This window comes from Heptranchias perlo, chromosome 7 (genome assembly GCF_035084215.1).
Source record: "Heptranchias perlo isolate sHepPer1 chromosome 7, sHepPer1.hap1, whole genome shotgun sequence".
NCBI classification, from domain to species: Eukaryota; Metazoa; Chordata; class Chondrichthyes; order Hexanchiformes; family Hexanchidae; genus Heptranchias; species Heptranchias perlo.
Window position 1 is genome coordinate 9,202,094 of NC_090331.1, and position 19,655 is coordinate 9,221,748.

General features: G+C 44.4%; 1 protein-coding gene across 1 annotated transcript in view; it reads left to right on the forward strand.

The window, feature by feature from the left end:
* Positions 1-12,542: 12,542 nt before the first annotated feature.
* The window catches only part of wnt10a (wingless-type MMTV integration site family, member 10a), a 67,082-nt gene continuing 59,969 nt past the window's right edge, over positions 12,543-19,655 (forward strand). Inside the window, exons 1-2 of the mRNA XM_067986753.1 lie at positions 12,543-13,026; positions 18,275-18,537. Of these exons, the coding sequence (XP_067842854.1) occupies positions 12,965-13,026; positions 18,275-18,537 (325 nt within the window). The 5' untranslated portion in view covers positions 12,543-12,964. The remainder of the gene's footprint in view (positions 13,027-18,274; positions 18,538-19,655) is intronic.

The window sequence follows — 19,655 nt, forward strand, 5'->3', positions numbered from 1 at the left end:
AAGAGAGGGGTTGGGAGAGAGAGTGTGGGGGGTGAAAGAGTGTGTGAGTGGGTGAAGAGGAGAAAGAGTTTCTTTCTTCATGTAATGAGATTTAAATTTTCAAAAAGAGTTGAATTTATAAGCCAGCTAATTACCTCACCTGGTTTTGTTGACAGAAAATATCAATGCTAATCACTTGCACCTGTGAGACAGAGTTTCTCATTTCCAACACCTATGAAACAGATGGCGAGAGAGAGAGACAGATAAAAACACAAATAGAGAGAAAGGCAGACAGGCAGTTTCTTTCCTCATTCTAATTTGATTTTTTTTTAAGTTGAAATTTGAAAACAAACTAAGCCTTTTTAGGAAGGTCGGATAGTAGATGGAATGAATGTAAGCTGGAATTGTCCAGTGTACTGTTAGAGGAGGGATAAAGATTTGTATTCTTACTTATAATTTACTCCTCGAATCAATAGGGGTCACAACATTGAATATCAGACGTCATAGATTTATTAAATATACAGAAATTAAACATACACTTAACAGCAGTACTCACAACAAAAACCTTGCAGAGGACTCGAACTCATTAGAATCCTAAGTCTCTGTTCCAACACCCACTTTTTATACATTTTTCTTACCCCTTCTACCTGGCAATCCACACGTTTCTGCATCACCCAATAAAACTCCATATAAGGTGAATTTTAATGAGCTTGTCCCTTATCAATGACTTTAGCTTTAACAAATTCCTTTTCTGTAGACAGTTACAACTCCCCTACTTTGTTATCTTATTGTTAATTTCACTTTTGTTGCTATTCTACCAAGTGAAAGTTCTAATTATAAATCTGTACCATTCCATACCAATCTCCTGCTTCTGAAAGGGATGATATATTCGCAGATGTTCTCTTCTGCAGAACTTGTTATTAACTAATTAAAGCTCTCTGAAATATATGCACTGGAATGTCTTTGAATTAGGTTTTGTCTAAACTGACTGTTGCTTTAAGGTCAGTCTTAATTCAACAGTTCAGTGGTCACTGCATCTAAATTGACTTATCCTTCCTCACTTGACAGGCGAAAGCTAACGGTTACTATTACTACAACATAAGGAGGAATCAATAGCAATATAATAATAGTGGCAGCCTGACCTCTCTGTCCTCGACCTCCTATACTGTTCCAAAGAAGCCTAACGCAAACTCAAGGAACAGCACCTCAACTTTCAATTAAACACTTTATAAACTTTCGGCCTCAACACTGATTTCAGCAACTTCGGATCATAACCACCATGCCCGTTTTCTCGGACAGCAGGTGCTGGTAATGGTTCTGCTGTGACCATTTACACCTCCTCTGGACCCATCTTTTGTTTCTTAACCTGTCCCATTACCACCGCCCCCACCCCTGCCTTTTGCCTTCCACCATCATCCCTTTTGTCATTTAAGCAGGCCTGCCCTCCACCCTATCACAGACCTTCCCCTTTTGTTCTTTCCTCCCCCCCTCTTATTCCCTGACTCTGTAATTGCTTATAAACCGTTAAATCTCTAACTTCTTCCAGTTCTGATGAAAGCTCATCGAGCTGAAACGTTAACTCTGTTTCTCCCTCCACAGATGCTGCCTGACCCGCTGAGTGTTTCCAGCATTTTCTGTTCTTGTTCTAGCAGTATAAGATTAGCAGACTGATTAACTCTTTCCTTACAGTGTTATTCTGGTTCTTAACCGTTGGAGTACTTTATTGTACAGATCTTTGGCAGATCTTACTCCCTCGTTCTGTCTATAGCCAGTGGCACATTAGTATAGCTGTGAGACTCAGCTCTGTGTGTGCACTGGTACAGCAGCTGGCTCTCAAGGTTGACTGTTTTATTTGACTGTATATCTCCTGTCCCAGCAGTCCTCCCAGTTGTCTGGCATTCCACTTGCGACTGAAAGTTCCCTCCTGCTGTTTTAATGGCTACAGATTCAGATTATCATTACGACCCTGGAGTCACACTGTCACATTTTCACCTTTGTGCACTTTTGCGTCACAGTGAAGCAGAAAGAAGGCTGATTTCCTTTGCAATGGCTATAGCTTGATTGGAACTACGTTCATTTCAAACATCAAGCTATCAGTTATGGTTCTGTTGGCAGCACTCTCCCCTCTGAGTTAGAAGTTTGTGGGTTCAAGTCCCACTCCAGGACTTCAGCACATAATCTAGGCTGACACTCCAGTGCAGTACTGAGGGGGTGCTGCACTGTCAGAGGTGCCGTCTTTCAGATGAGATGTTAAACTGAGGCCCCATCGAGCCTCTCAGGTGGATGTAAAAGATCCACTATTTAAGAAGAGCAGGGGGAGTTCTCCATGGTGTCCTGGCCAATATTTATTCCTCAATCAACATCACTAAAGCGGATTGGCCCAGAATTTGCTGTCAAAATAACAGTGAGGCTGACAGCTCTCATCGTTATTTATGCACAAATTGCACAGCAACTTCAGATGTGAAGTTAAATATCGAAATCCGGAAGTCGCTGTTTGAGATACACCGCTTTGCCGTTAGTGTCGCGAAAACGGCACCTCGTTGTCTGACTCACCGTTGAAATGTATTGAGCGATGTGAAGTTCCTGTATTTGCGCGGTAGATACAAACTAAACTCACCACAGAAAGTTAAGTCAAGTCAGTTTAAGTCTAAGTATCCTTTTAACAACATGATAAGTGTTAATTACTGCCAATCAACCTCTCTGGTACTGAAAATGAACTATTACAAGTGTGGAGTCTCATTCATTCAGCTTTTATTTGTTGTTGGAGATTAATAACATGGAAAATGAACATTTTTAAAAACTTTTTCTTTCTGTCTCTTTTTTCTCTCTCAATCGAATCTTTCTTTCCCTCTCTGTATTTCTCTTTCTGTATCTGTTTTGACATTAAATCCACCCACTCGAACTTACACTTCCTCCCCAGTCCTTGCCCTGTTAATTTCTCAACCCTTCAATCTGATTGGTTAAGGAGATACCCAGTTGTTTGCTCCGTTCGCTCAGATCCCAGATGCCCTGTAGGGGGCACCGCATCATTTCCATCTCTCACTTGCAGCGCAAAATATCACGGTGATTAAACGGGCAAAGGGCAAGTCTAACTAAAGGGGGGCACCGTCCGTTGCCCTGCTACAGCAAATTCTGGGCCATTCGCTGGTCATTTATCTCACTGCTGCTTGTGGGGCCTTGCTGTGCACAAATTGACTGCTGCATTTCCTACATTACAACAGTGAGTACACATCAAAAGTACTTACTTGGCTGTAAAGCTCTTTGGGACCTCCTGGGATGTGAAAGGCGCTATAAAAATGCATGTCTTTTTTAATATAACAACAGTTACTGCACCTCAAAACTAATTAATTGTGTAAAATGTAACCATTTTATATGCAAAACACACATATATCTATATTTAAAATGAGCTGTTTTGAGAGGCAGGTTGGCTGGTCCTTGAAGTGTACAATTTTATGCGCAAACATGCACCAGATTTTAGCACACCGGTTAACTGGTCTCGAACCTAAGCCCTAACTCCAGGTGTTTGCAGCGCATCCAACAATTTGCAGCCGCCTGGTGCCCTTCAAACGATATAAAGATATTTAATCAGAGCAGATTAAAAGACAGCGACGACCTCTGTGATTGCACAAGTTTGTCGAAACTCTTATCCACTCTCTGTTTTTTATTACGCCCCAAGGCCACAGTCTCCCAGGTTAATTACAGTTACGTGAAATCAGATACCTGGCCCCTTTTCTCCCTCTATATTGACCGCAGAGGCTGCGGCGATTCAATACATAGAAACATAGAAAATAGTTTCAATACAGATCAAAGGAGTCACAACTGCTGACGGACTGGTTGCATCAATGGCGGGCGATGTCACTGCACCAGGCGCAATGCCATTACCAACTAACCATAACTACTGCCAAAGGCTAATCATCTCGGAGGCGAATCTTACTGCAGTCTCAAGAGTTTTTGGCACAATTTTTGTTCTGCGGGAAATCTCGCCTATTTTTTTTTTGCCAACGATTGGTCTTGGCAAAAATTGAAGAGATGGAGTCTCCCAATTTTGGTGATGTTTTGGCACAATATTCACGGGTCGACTGGCCAGTTTCTGTGCTGTAACATACTGTGATATTGACAGACCTCGCCATGTTTTGCTGAATCTCGCTGTCCCTGCGGATTTCTGAATTCTGGGCGAGTTTCTCTTTTCAGCAATTCCCCCCCCCCCCGTTGATTTGGCGAATCTCGCTGTTTTGGGTTAAATTCACTCTTGTGGTGAATCTCGCGGTCTGGTGGCAATCTCGGGTTCGATTGATCTATTCCCTCAAGGGTCTTGACTCCTCTCTTCCCTGAGACTTCACTCCAGAGTAAACAATCCCAGAGCCTTCAATCTCCACTCATAGCTCAGACACCATGACCTGTTTTAACCGAATCTCACTTCTTATGAGGAATCTCATTGGTTTTGGTAAACCTCAGTGTTTTGATGAATCTCGTTGTTTTTTTTTAATGAGTCTCACTGCTTTTGAAGATTTTCACTGGATTTGGTGAATCTCTGATTTTGGTGAATCTCACGGTTTATGGTGACTCTCTGTTTTTGATGAATTTCAACACTGGCGGCGAATCTCAATATTTTTAGTGAACCCTACTGTTTTTTTTGTTAAATCTCCCTGGTTTGTAGTCTCTACTCTTCTTTAACTGCACAACGATATGGATTCAGAAAGACAATGCACGTTGATTAGTTTTCCAGATGATATCGAACCAGGGTGTGTGGAGGTGGGGAAACAATAAAGTTTGATAAAGCAAGTGGGGAATTCCAGAAGACATTTACAAATGGACAGCACCATAACAGATGAAATTCAACACAGATAAGTGTAAGGTCTTCCACAATGGCAGAAATAATAGGAGGCATATTTAATGAATATGGTTAAATTAGCTGTGAAAGAAAAGAAAGAACTTGCATTTATATAGCGCCTTTTACAACCTCAGGATGCCCCAAAGTGCTTCACAGCCAATGAAGTAGATTTTTGAAGCGTAGTCACTGTTGTAATGTAGGAAACGTGGCAGCTAATTTGCACACAGCAAGATCCCATAATTGGCAATGAGATAAATGAGCAGACAATCTGTTTCAGTGATGTTGGTTGAGGGATATATATTGTTCAAGACACCAGGAAGAACCCTCCCCCCTGCTCTTCTTATCAAATTGCTTCAGGACCTTTTACATCCAGCTGAGAGGGCAGACAGGACTTCAGTTAAACATCTCATCCAAAAGACAACGCTTCTGACAGTGTAGCACTCCCTCAGTGCTGAGGCACTGAAACATCAGCCTGGATTTATGTTTAAGTCTCTGGAGTGGGGCTTGAACCCACAGCCTTCTGACTCAGAGGCAAGGCTGCGACCAATGATCCAAGGCTGACAGCTGGGGCTAGGATAATGGAATAGAAAGGGTTAATCCTAAGAACCATTTCAAGTTAAACCAGGACTGCAGAATAACTGCACATCAGCTCAAACTGGTAAAAGGTATACAGTCGTGTTCCCTAGGGGTCGGAACCAGGAACATTGCTTTTCTTGATATATATTAATATAAGAACATAAAAACATAAGAAATAGGAGCAGGAGTCGGCCAATCGGCCCCTCGAGCCTGCTCCGCCATTCAATAAGATCATGGCTGATCTGATCCTAACCTCAAATCTAAATTCATGTCCAATTTCCTGCCCGCTCCCCGTAACCCCTAATTCCCTTTACTTCTAGGAAACTGTCTATTTCTGTTTTAAATTTATTTAATGATGTAGCTTCCACAGCTTCCTGGGGCAGCAAATTCCACAGACCTACTACCCTCTGAGTGAAGAAGTTTCTCCTCATCTCAGTTTTGAAAGAGCAGCCCCTTATTCTAAGATTATGCCCCCTAGTTCTAGTTTCACCCATCCTTGGGAACATCCTTACCGCATCCACCCGATCAAGCCCCTTCACAATCTTATATGTTTCAATTGTAAACAATTTTACAACACCAAGTTATAGTCCAGCAATTTTATTTTAAATTCACAAGCTTTTGGAGGCTTCCTCCTTCGTCAGGTGAACGATGTGAAAATCACCTGACGAAGGAGGAAGCCTCCGAAAGCTTGTGAATTTAAAATAAAATTGCTGGACTATAACTTGGTGTTGTAAAATTGTTTACAATTGTCAACCCCAGTCCATCACCGGCATCTCCACATTATATGTTTCAGTAAGATCGCCTCTCATTCTTCTGAACTCCAACGAGTAGAGTCCCAATCTACTCAACCTCTCCTCATATGTCCACCCCCTCATCCCCGGGATTAACCGAGTGAACCTTCTTTATACTGCCTCGAGAGCAAGTATGTCTTTTCTTAAGTATGGACACCAAAACTGTATGCAGTATTCCAGGTGTAGTCTCACCAATACCTTATATTAATGACCTGGACTTGGGTGCACAGGACACAACTTTAAAATTTGCAGATGACACAAAACTTGGAAGTGTAGTGAACAGTGAGGAGGATAGTGATAGACTTCAAGAGGACAGAGACAAGCTGGTGGAATGAGCAGACACGTGGCAGATGAAATTTAATGAAGAGAAGTGCAAAGTGATACATTTTGATAGGAAGAATGAGGAGAGGCAATATAAACTAAGATGTGGAGATGCCGGTGATGGACTGGGGTGGACAAATGTAAGGAATCTTACAACACCAGGTTATAGTCCAACAGTTTTATTTGAAAATCACAAGCTTTCGGAGCTTACCTCCTTCGTCAGGTGAGTGAGCTTATCTCCTTCGTCAGGTGAGTGAGCTTACCTCCTTCGTCAGGCGAGTGAGCTTATCTCCTTCGTCAGGTGAGTGAGCTTACCTCCTTCGTCAGGTGAGTGAGCTTATCTCCTTCGTCAGGTGAGTGAGCTTACCTCCTTCATCAGGTGAGTGAGCTTACCTCCTTCGTCAGGCGAGTGAGCTTACCTCCTTCGTCAGGTGAGTGAGCTTACCTCCTTCGTCAGGTGAGTGAGCTTACCTCCTTCGTCAGGTGAGTGAGCTTACCTCCTTCGTCAGGTGAGTGAGCTTACCTCCTTCGTCAGGCGAGTGAGCTTACCTCCTTCGTCAGGTGAGTGAGCTTACCTCCTTCGTCAGGTGAGTGAGCTTACCTCCTTCGTCAGGCGAGTGAGCTTACCTCCTTCGTCAGGTGAGTGAGCTTACCTCCTTCGTCAGGTGAGTGAGCTTACCTCCTTCGTCAGGTGAGTGAGCTTACCTCCTTCGTCAGGTGAGTGAGCTTACCTCCTTCGTCAGGTGAGTGAGCTTACCTCCTTCGTCAGGTGAGTGAGCTTACCTCCTTCGTCAGGCGAGTGAGCTTACCTCCTTCGTCAGGTGAGTGAGCTTACCTCCTTCGTCAGGTGAGTGAGCTTACCTCCTTCACTCACTCACCTGACGAAGGAGGTAAGCTCCGAAAGCTTGTGATTTTCAAATAAAACTGTTAGACTATAACCTGGTGTTGTAAGATTCCTAATATAAACTAAAGGGTACAATTCTAAAGGGGGTGCAGTAAATGAGAGACCTGGGGCTATATATGCACAGGTCGTTGAAGGTGGCAGGGCAGGTTGAGAAAGCGGTTAAAAAAGCATACAGGATCATAGAGTACAAAGGCAAGGAGGTTATGATGAACCTTTTATAAAACACTGGTTCGGCCACAACTAGAGTATTGTGTCCAATTCTGGGCACCTCATATTAGGAAAGATGTGAAGGCCTTAGAGAGGGTGCAGAAAAGATTTACTAGAATGGTTCCAGGGATGAGGGACTTCAGTTATGTGGATTGACTGGAGAAGCTGGGGCTGTTCTCCTTAGAACAGAGAAGGTTGAGAGGAGATTTGATAGAAGTGTTCAAAATCATGAGGAGTCTAGACAGACTAGATGGAGAGAAACTCTTCCCATTGGCGGAAGGTTTGAGAACCAGTGGACACAGATTTAAGCTGATTGGCAAAAGAACCAAAGGTGACACAAGGAAAAGCTTTTTTTATGCAGCAAGTTGTTATGATCTGGGATGCACTGCCAGAAAGGGTGGTGGAAGTAGCTTTCAATTGTGGTTTTCAAAAGGGAATTGAATGAGTACTTGAAGGGAAAAAATTTGCAGGGCTACGGGGAAAGGGTGGGGGAGTGGGAATAACTGGATTGCTCTTGCAGAGAGCCGGCACAGGCTCGATGGGCTGAATGGCCTCCTTCTGTGCTGTAACCATTCTATGATTCTATGATTCTAAAAGGCAAGTGGAAAAGGGTAGTGCCAGGTTGCACCAGCTAATGGACAGGGTGAGTATTGCTCAGCACAGTGAGCTTTTCACACCTTCATTTTCTCATGTTCTTAAGTTCAGGACTGATGTCAGGAAGCACATCTTCACACAATGACTGAGCAATGCTCAGAATGGCCTGGTGTAGTGAGGGCTAAAACTCTGGAAACAGTTAGGTACTGTGATGGGGAGGGGCAAGGGGTTGGAGTGGCAGATCACTGGTTTCTGTGGAAAGGTAGTGGGAACAGTCAATAGCTTTCCACCTCTGTATGTCGTGAGTTTCATTGATTTTGATGAATCAGGCTATTTTGGTGAATTAGGCTGTTATGGTGAATCTCACTGTTTTGTTGAATCAGGCTGTTTTGGTGAATTGAGCTGTTATGGTGAATCTCACTGTTATGGTGAATCAGGCTGTTAATGTGAATCTGTTGTTTTGGTGAATCAAGCTGATTTGGTGAATCTGGCTGTTACGGTGAATCTGACTGATTTGCTGAATGAGGCTGTTATGGCGAATCTGGCTGTTTTGGTGAATTTGGCTGTTATAGTGAGTCGGGCTGTTATGCTGATTCGGGTTATTTTGGCAATTCGGGCTATTTTAATAAACCGGGCTATTTTTTGGTAAATTGGAATGTTTTGGTGATTTTTTTGGCCGTGTCTAACCAGTCCTTGGTCAGTTCCATCTATTCACAAAACGTCATTTGTGAAAAAAACTAAGGCCTAATGTCACCAGTCTGGAGAATCTGTCGCTTCCCTGATTCTCGCACTTTCACGCACAGCCTCGCAAGGATTGTATTCAATACACTTGATATTAAGAAACTTATAAAAGACATTTTCATTGGAAATCTTGCCCCAGTGAAGCGCCTAACGGGCTGCTTTCACACCACCGTCATCGCTACCCAGCATTTGACCCAGAATGGGTTCCAGGATCCTGTGGCGAGGTGACACGGCCTCCCGCCCCGGATTGCTGTTTACTGGGGAGGGTGGGGGTGTTTGAAGGGCTGGGGATAGAGGAGGAGGGGGAGTGTTTGCTGAATCCCTCTTTGGGATGTCCCTTGCTGCAATGGACACGGACGCTATCCCTTAACTTTACAATGAGTGTTGCAGTCGCTCTCCCCCAACCAGCGCTGGGTTGGTTGATGCATAAAGGCATTAAAACGCGTATCATTGGGAATCGCTCTAACCCTGCGGTTTTTGTTCTTGCGCTGGAACTTGTTACACAATTGCTTAATTGGGGGACAAACATTACAAAGTGCAGATGTAGCGGCGATGCTTTTGTTTTCCGCGGTGCTCTCAGAGCTTGTGACTGATGTTAGAAGTGGATATTTGTGTGCAAAAGGGAAACAACAGCCAAGAGTGAGATTACCTCTAATGAAAACCACTCAACCCCCACTCAGTGCTGTAAAACCAGTAGAACTAGCGCCGAAACATCTGGCGGGGCTATATATTGATACGTATGGGTATTGTGTTGGTTGCTGTATATATTAAATATATAATTTGTGATGCCCCTTCTATCTCACGTACATATAATAGATATCTATAGACATATAATCATTCTCTATAATGCTGCATGCGTATAAGCCAAATGCTTTTTCATTGGCTGTAAAACGCTTTGGGACGTCCCGAGATGGTGAAAAGCGCGGAATAAATGTAACTCTTTCTTTCTTTGCCAGTCCATAGCGCACTTATATATGTAGTTAGCTTATACTATACACGTGTACACATGAGTGTTATTTACGTACATGACTAAAATGCATGACATTGGGTTTACTGGGAATGGCATTTGTGTTTCTCACTTTCACCGTCTCTGATCCTTCAGGTCCAGCTCGTGTGATCTGTAATATGTGTAGATATTTATTACATTCTGGTATTGTCTCTGATTCTCGGGATATTTTGTGCTATCGGTTTGTACTCGCCTTTTTTTTTTGCAACACTGCAAGTTTGGGATTACTCTCCCCAGCCATTTAATTAACTCTCTGCCGCTCTCTTTTCATTTTTCATCAATTTGTCTTTTTTTTCTACCTCTGCGCATTATTCTCTCTCCCATTCTCTTACTGATTCTGTGCTCTCTCCATTCCTTCTACATTTCTGACACTCTCAGTATGTGTCCGTTCTTGTTCCCTTTCATTTATGGCACCTTCATTGTAATACAGTAACTTTGGACCTTCGTGGGTTCCTTCAGGTTTTTTAAAAATATATTACCTTGTTCTTATCTTCCTGCTAACAGGGTGTATGTGTATATGTCTCTCTCTCTCTGTGTATATGTGCATGTGTGTGTGTACCTGTCTTTGTGTGTGTGGGGACGGTCGCTGTCTCTTCGTTTCTCTATGTACTTGTATTTTCCTGTCTCTCACTCTTTGTGTGGGCGTTTGGAGGTCTGTGTGTCTGAGTGAGAGAAACTGCACGTCCGTATTTGTATGTGTGCCTCTCTCTCAGTATGTGTGACTCTCAGTCTCTGCGTGTCTCTCTTTCAAAGTCTCTCTGTGCCTTTCTCTCAGTCTCTGTACGTCTCTCGTCTGTGTTTGTTTGTCTCTGGGTGTAGGTGTCTGTATCTCTGTGTGTGACGATGTGTCCGGATGTCTCTCGCAGTTCGTGTGTACCTTTTAGTATTGGTCTCTCTCTTAGAGTCTCTGTGTCTTTCTGTATCACTCTTTCTGGTTGTGTGTCTGTCTGGCTCTGTATGTGTGAAGGTCTTTGTCTCTGTGTGTGACTGTCTCTCTCCCCCTCTCTATGTGTATCTCTGTGTGATTCTCTCTCTCCCCCTCTGTGTGTCTGTGTGTGGTTGTCTCTCGCCTTCTCTCTCTGTGACTGTCTCTCTCTCTCTCCCCTCCCCGTGTGACTGCCTCTCTCTCTGTGACTGTCACTCTCTCTCTCCCTCTCTGTGACTGTCCCTCTCTCTCTCTCCCTCTCTGTGACTGTCACTCTCTCTCTCCCCCTCTCTGTGACTGTCACTATCTTCCCATCTCTCTATATGTGTGTGACTGTCTCCCCTCTCTGTGTTTGTGTGACTCCCTCTGTGTGACTGTCTCTTTCCCCTCTCAGTGACTGTCTCTATCTCCCCTCTCTCTGTTTGACTGCGTCTCTTTCTCCCCCCCCTCCCTCGCGTGACTGTCTCTCTCTCCTCCTTTGTTTCTCTCTCTCTGGGTGAGACTATCTCTCTTCCCCCTCTCTCTGTCTCTATGTGACTCTCTGTCTCCCTTCCCCATCTCTCTCTGAGTGACTGTCTCTCCCACCCTCTCTCTGTGACTGTCTCTCTCCCCCCTCTCTGTGTGTGATTGTCTCTCTTCTTCTCCCCTCTCCCTGTGATTGTCTCTCTGTGTGTGACTGTCCCTCTTTCTCCTCTCTCTCTGACTGTCTCTCTTGCTCATCCTCTCTCTCTGTGATTGTCTCTCTCTCTGTGACTGTCTTTCTTTCTCCTCTGTGATTGTCTCTTGCTCACCCCCTCTCTCTGTGATTGTCTCTCTCTGTGTGATTGTCTTTCTTTCTCCTCTCTCTCTGTGACTGTCTCTCACCCACTTCTCTCTCTGTGACTGTCTCTCTCTCCCCCTCTATCTGTGACTCTCTCTCCCCTCTCTCTCTGTGACTCTCTCTTTCCCTCGCTCTGTGACTGTCTCTCTCTCCCCCCCCTCTATCTGTGACTCTCTCTTTCCCTCTCTCTGTGACTGTATCTCTCTCCCCCTCTCTCTATGTCTATATCTGTGACTGTCTCTCCCCCTCTCTCTGTGACTGCATCTCACTCCCCCTCTCTCTATGTCTATGTCTGTGACTGTCTCTCCCCCTCTCTCTCTGTCTGTGACTGTCTCTCCCCCCTCTCTCTCTGTCTGTGACTGTCTCTCCCCCCTCTCTCTATGTCTATGTCTGTGACTGTCTCTTCCCCCTCTCTCTCTCTGTCTGTGACTGTCTCTCCCCCCTCTCTCTCTGTCTGTGACTGTCTCTTCCCCCTCTCTGTCTGTGACTGTCTCTTCCCCCTCTCTCTCTGTCTGTGACTGTCTCTCCCCCTCTCTGTCTGTCTGTGCCTGTCTCTCTCCCTCCTCTCTCTATGTCTATGTCTGTGACTGTCTCCCTCCCCCCCCTCCCTCTCTCTCTCTGTCTGTATGTGCCTGTCTCTCTCCCTCCTCTCTCTATGTGTCTGTGACTGTCTCTCTCCCCTTTATATATGCGTGCGTGTCTGCTCTCCTCGTTTTTTTTTGGGGCGGTTTCTGTCTTGCAACTTAATCTAGTGACGTCTGAAAGTGGGCCGGTGTTTAAGTGCTCACTTTATTATACATTGTGTTCCTGTTAAAGGAGAACGGAATCACTTTCCCACTCACAACAGGCATTGATACTGGTTGTAAAGACAGAGGAGTCTTCGTGGGAGCCTATAATCACTCACCAACGGAAAGAGAGAATGCGACAGCAGTGAGAGAGGAGAGGGAACAGAGGATACACACTGATCTCATTGAAACTCACTGATAAGAGAACTGCATCTGTCAGGAGGGACGATTAGAAACAAATTTGGAAGGGGGGAAAAAGAACTTTGAGAAGATTTTCTGGATCAGGAGACTGGAGTGTGCAAAGGTTTTTGTTAGAGATTGGAGAGCCAATTTAAATATCCATCAGAGATTAAAACGGAGCCGTGCAGGAAATGACCATTTATGTTTGGCTCGATTTGGAGATAGTTGTGTGTAAAGAGTGAAGGGAAGACTGGATTTGATTCGCCTGCAAGTGTGAGGCGTGTTCACAGGTCGGGTGCTGAAGATGGGACTGTTTGCTGCTCCGTGTACCTTTGCTCTCCTCTCGTTAACGCTTTGCGCGCACAGGTAAGCGGAATTTCGCCTTCCAGTGCGCCCCGGCTTCGTTAATCAGAGACTCCACTGACTGAGATTACACTGAGATCTATAACTTGAATCTTCCAGTTATTGAATCGTATTAGTAATAGTTTGTTTTATTAGTGTTTCCTATTTAATATTCAGCCTTTCATACAATTTTACGAATACATTTTCACATTTAATATTTCATTTTATAATATAATTTGAATTATTTGATATAATTGTGTATTTCAGATAACGTAGTGCCATATAATTCTTTGTATCTAATTAATTTTTCAAAAATTTTCCACGCTTTCTAACTAATATTATTATTTCGATTTTTCCATATTTTATATTATTTGATATAATCCCAGTACTCATGGAGTCAATTAAAATTCAGGCCTTATGCATGGTTAAGTGGACTTGACAAGGAAGAGCCTTTTTAAGAGTTCGTCCGTGTCCAGCTCATTTTACTAATAAAAACCGATTACGAGGCGGTTTCGCTTCAAACAGTAAAGTTATCGGCCAAATTTGTGTATAATGAATTCGTAAATTGGGATACTCTGCCCGCCCCTGCATGGGTTGTTCCCCCTTCAGTAGGTGCAGCTTTGCTCCGCTTAGGTGAATCGAATTTTGTCAAGTGGAAGAAATGAGCTCAGAGCCCAAGAACTCTGGGTGCGAGCTCGGCTCAGCCTTTCTGTGACACTAAAACCAGGCAACAGATTCTCCAGCGACCCTTTGATGGGGCAATGAACCCCCATAACGCTTGTGCTCTTTAGGATATCGGGGTGAGGTATGCACGGTACAGGGAATAAAACCAGCTCGTGTCCATTCCAGTCTTAGACTCTTACAGCACAACAGGAGGCGATTCGGCCCATCGTGCATGGGCCGGCTCTTTGAAAGAGCTAGCCAATTAGTCCCGCCCACCCCTGCTTTTTCCCCCATAGACCTGCATATTTCTTCTCTCTTCAAGCATGTATCCCATTCCCCTTTTGAAAGTTACTATTGAACCTGCTTCCACCGCCCTTTCAGGCAGTGAATTCCAGATCGTAACAGGGTCTTGTCTCTCCTCTCTTAGGAGTTTTCCGAGTTGGGTTGAAACCTTCCAAAGACCCTAGCCCCCTAGGGTACCACAGTAATATTGTGCACCCCCCCTCTCTCTCTGAACTCTATATAACGAAATTTCGGGGTTACATACCCATGATCGTCGGCTTAAAGCCAATGCTGCCCTTTACTCCAAGCTCTCAGATGATAGCATTAAGCTTTACAGAACGCCTTTGAAGTTTCCTATACATCCTTCGCGATCGTTATTTCTCCCAGTATATTACAATTTCTTAATTATGTCTGTTCGTTTTCTCCCTGATAGGGACGATGTGACTTTGACTTTAAGCATCCCTATGGACCCTTCCCTTAATTCTTCCTTCGCCTTCCCCCATTTTCAAATACCAGTTCTACCGAATTAGTAAACACGTCTTCCAATAAATGTGATATTATTCATATATCATCGCTAACATGTCCAAAAAGGATCCAGTCGGGTCCTTGTGGGATCGTGCGTTTACATTCGCTGCCCATTGTCCAAACCTGTCATGTTTGGCATGTAACGATCTCATGTAACTCTCACCAATTTAATATGTAATTAGAACTTGGCATTAGTAATTCCCACACGCCCTCCGCCTCCCTGGAATAACTAATACGCTGCTTATTGAGAGATTTTAACTCTCCGAGTCTCTGCTTTAACCCCATAGTCCCCAGTTCCCACGATTTCTCAACAATGTGATGCCTCGCTCATAACCTTCAAAGGATCTCCCTCAGCACCGTTCTCTCCAACCCCGAACTTACCCCATGGAGCCCGTTCATCGATCATTTCTCATCTTAACCTCTCGAGAACAGCAGTCCCGTCTACACACGACACCGGGCTGAAGTCTTCTATTGGCCGGGCGGTCCCACAGCCAAGAGCCACGGCCCATTCCGACACACTGGAGTTCTCACCGGAGGTCTCGGCTCGCTCAGGGTTACTTCTGTGACGGCTCGGGGCTGGGAGAGAACGTTATCCAAAGTGTTTGGCCTCATTGCCTCTAACCTCCCATCGCTCTCTTCAAAGCCCGGGAGGAGGCTCCTAATGTCACCGAAGAGCAGAAAGAGCTGGAAATTATAACCAGGGAGATTGGCATAGAGGCAAACAAAGAGAGGGAGAGAGAGAGAGAGAGAGAACATATATAGACCACCAGATACATAAGCAGAAAAACTAGATAGATAGCTAGATACATTGACATAGAGAAGAATAGATAGACAACTATGTTCTTAGATAGACAGATAGACAGACTTATAGTTAGACAATTGGATACATAAACAGCCAGATGGTTGGAGGGAGAGGAGTACAGCTGTATGGGTAGAAGGATGGAAGGATAGAGAAAGGGAGGGATGGCTGTATGGGTGGATGATAGGAGGGTGGGTGGAGGGAGCGATGGAGGGATGGCTGTATGGGTGGATGATAGGAGGGTGGAGGGAGCGATGGAGGGATGGTTGGGTGGGTGGATGATAGGAGGGTGGAGGGAGGGAGCGATGGAGGGATGGTTGTATGGGTGGATGATAGGAGGGTGGAGGGAGGGAGCGATGGAGGGATGGTTGGGTGGATGATAGGAGGGTGGAGGGAGGGAGCGATGGAGGGATGGTTGGGTGGATGATAGGAGGGTGGAGGGAGGGAGCGATGGAGGGATGGCTGTATGGGTGGATGATAGGAGGGTGGAGGGAGGGAGGGATGGTTGTATAGTGGTTGGGTGGATGATAGGAGGGTGGAGGGAGGGAGGGATGGTTGTATAGTGGTTGGGTGGATGATAGGAGGGTGGAGGGAGGGAGGGATGGTTGTATAGTGGTTGGGTGGATGATAGGAGGGTGGAGGGAGCAATGGAGGGATGGTTGGGTGGATGATAGGAGGGTGGAGGGAGGGTGGAGGGAAGGATGGTTGGGTGGATGATAGGAGGGTGGAGGGAGGGAGCGATGGAGGGATGGTTGTATAGTGGTTGGGTGGATTGGTAGATAAATGTTGGAAAACATATTTCTATCACAGAAACTAAAATAAGCAATTCCAACACATTAAGGAATGGTCGCTCTGTCCTGGGTTGGGGGGAGGGTTCCCATGAGTCATATGGTTGTGAAATTCCAGGAATTCCATAAGACCATAAGAGCATAAGAGATAGGAGCAGGAGTAGGCCATTCGGCCCCTCGAGCCTGCTCTGCCATTTAATGAGATCATGGCTGATCTGATTTTTACCTCAACTCCACTTTCCCGCCCTTTCCCCATATCCCTTGACTCCCTTGCTGATCAAAAAATTGTCTAACTCAGTCTTGAATGTATTCAATGACTCAGCCTCCACAGCTTTTTGGGGTAAAGAATTCCAAAGATTCACGATCCTCTGGGAGAAGAAATCCCTCCTCATTTCCGTCTTAAACGGGCGACCCCTTATTCTGAGACTATGCCCCCTAGTTTTAGATTCCCCCATGAGGGGTAACATCCTCTCAGCATCTACCCTATCGAGTCCCCTCAGAATCTTATATGTTTCAATAAGATCTCCTCTCATTCTTCTAAACTCCACTGAGTATAGACCCAACCTGTTCAATCTTTCCTCATAAGACAACCCTTCCATACCCGGAACAAACCTAGTGAACCTTCTCTGAACTGCCTCCAATGCGAGTATATCCTTCCTTAAATAAGGGCACCAGAACTGTGCGCAGTACTCCAGGTGTGGTCTCACCAGCACCCTGTACGGTTGTAGCATGACTTCCCTGCTTTTATACTCCACCCCCCTTAGAAATAAAGGCCAATATTCCGTTTGCCTTCCGGATTACCTGCTGCACCTGTACGTTGACTTTTTATTTTTCATGTACGAGGCCACCCAGATCCCTCTGTACCACAGCATTTTGTAGTATTTCTCCACTCAAATAATATTTTGCTTTTTTATTTTTCCTCTCAAAGTGGATGACTTCACATTTTCCCACATTATATTCCATCTGCCAAATTTTTGCCTATTCGCTGAACCAAATTCGCTTAATTCATCCCAATGTGGCAAAAACAATTGGTCAAAGTGTCAAGTTTGATATATATATTTACCGTATTACCAGTGAGATAGAAAGAAGATCTGAATTGTAATAAGAATTGAAGCTCCGTTATATAACATTGGTAGATAGTGACACTCAAAGGACATCGTAGTATGCGTCGAGTGTGTATTATATCACAGATGATTCCAACAGTATTTTAGTGTGTTTAATCATCTGCTGTATATCTCATGTCATTAGAATTCTGGGATTAAAGGTCCCAGTAGACTGGATCCAGACAATTACCAGCCCCTATTCCATCTCAGCCAAGGTCACCAGGATTATAATAGTTTTAATTTTGAAATCTCTGTGTTTTCTCTCACTCTCTCTCTCTCTCCTTTCTTCCTCTGCCTCTCTATGCGTTTTATTCAGTCTTTTTCTCATTTTTTATCCCTTGTGCTCAGGGACATCGGTTCACGATGACTGAATGCGTCAAATTCTGCTTTTATTACATGGGAGTTTGGGATTATTTCCAATGCTTTGGGGATGAAATTCAATGATTCTGTCTACTTTCCCATGAAAACTGCTAATCAACAGTCCTGCTTAGGTGTGGTAGCACTCTCACTTATGAGTCATGAGGTTGTGGGTTCAAGTCCCACTCCAGATACTTGAGCACATAATCCAGACTGACACTCCCAGGCCGTACTGAGGGAGTGCTGCACTGTCGGAGGTGACGTCTTTCAGATGAGACGTTTAAACGGAGGCTGGTCTGCCCTCTCAGGTGGGTGTAAAAGATCCCACAGCATTATTTTGAAGAAGAGCAGGGGAGTTCTCCCTGGTGTCCTGGTCAATATTTATCCCTCATCGAACATCACTAAAAAACAGATGTCATTTATCACATTGCCATTTGTGGGACCTTGCTGTGCCCAAATTGGTTGCAGTGTTTCCCTACATTACAACAGTGACTACACTACAAAAAAGTACTTAATTGGGATGTCCTGAGGTTGTTAAAGGAGCAATATAAATGCAAATTCTTTTTTTCATTCTTTGTACCCTATTTCTGCCTCTCTTGAAGGGTTGCAATATGCAATGAGATAATATCTGATTTCAAACCATTGGACACCTTATATCTTGACTCCTCACAGGTTCGGTCCACTCCTGTTCCGAATGGTAAAATGATCATGCAAGCAACGTTAACACTGATTTCCCTCTCCACCTTTGCTGACAGGGTTTGGTGTAACGAAATCCTCGGGTTAAAGATCCCAGTAGACCCTGTCCTAACCGCAAACACGGTGTGTCTAACACTCTCAAGCCTGACCCGCCGTCAACTCGAAGTCTGCATGAGGAACCCTGATGTGACAGCTTCCGCTATCCAGGGAATCCAGATCGCCATCCATGAGTGCCAGCACCAGTTCCGGGATCACAGGTGGAACTGTTCCAGCCTGGAGACCAAGAACAAGATCCCCTATGACAGTGTGATCTTCAGCCGAGGTACAGAATTATACCTCTGTGTATGTGTGTGTGTGTTCAGATAGCTTATCTACCTGCTAACAGTTACACCTCCTTAAAGGCACAGTGCCTCTCATTCCATTTTGTGTAAGTGCAGCAACCTCTCTGTGATTATCCCCTCTGGGGATGGTCTCCTAATTCAGGATTATTACATTATAGCTGGGATTAATGTCAATGTATCACTATCAATGATGTGGAGATGCCGGTGATGGACTGGGGTGGACAAATGTAAGGAATCTTACAACACCAGGTTATAGTCCAACAAATTTATTTTAAAATCACAAGCTTTCGGAGATTATCTCCTTCGTCAGATGAATGAAGGAGATAATCTGACGAAGGAGATAATCTCCGAAAGCTTGTGATTTTAAAATAAATTTGTTGGACTATAACCTGGTGTTGTAAGATTCCTTACATTTATCACTATCAAGGTACAGGTGAACTTTAACACGAGATCCATTCTGTTTGATCTTGCTCATTATCAACTGTTCCATTCTCCTATTGGCTGTCATCTATTTCCTTGGAATTTAATTGCCAGTTCAAGACTTGCTGTAGTCGTTTGCTATAGCAATGGCTCTCTTTTAAAGTTCTCTCTCATAAGATCACTTTTCCTTTGAAGTCAGCTTTTATCAATTTCCCTATTGTATAAATCCTTATTTTATATCTATATACTTTTGAGTGACTTTTTTATACTAGTTAAGAAATATCAGTGCTGGAGAAGGGAATACTTTTCCACTTTGTTAACCCAGCATCAGAATCGAGGGACCCCAGGTCAGGTATAGAATGGATTAGACGGTGAGTAAAGCTCCCTCCACTCTACCTCACCCTCAGGGGAGCGTCTCATACTGCACCAGGGTGAATTGAGTGGCAATTTGTGCCAAATTGTAACAGTTCTGCGCTGCAGTTCTAGGACTATAAGGAATTGGGTCAAAACTGTTGCTAAACCCATTGCACGTAAGATCCTCACAATTGGTACAGAGATGAGACAATCCCAGAGGTGAAAGAAATGCGTCCCAACATATTTCCTCCCGAAACCTCTCCGCCTCTCCACCTCTCTCTCCTCCTTTAAGACACTCCTTAAAACCTACCTCTTTGTCCAAACA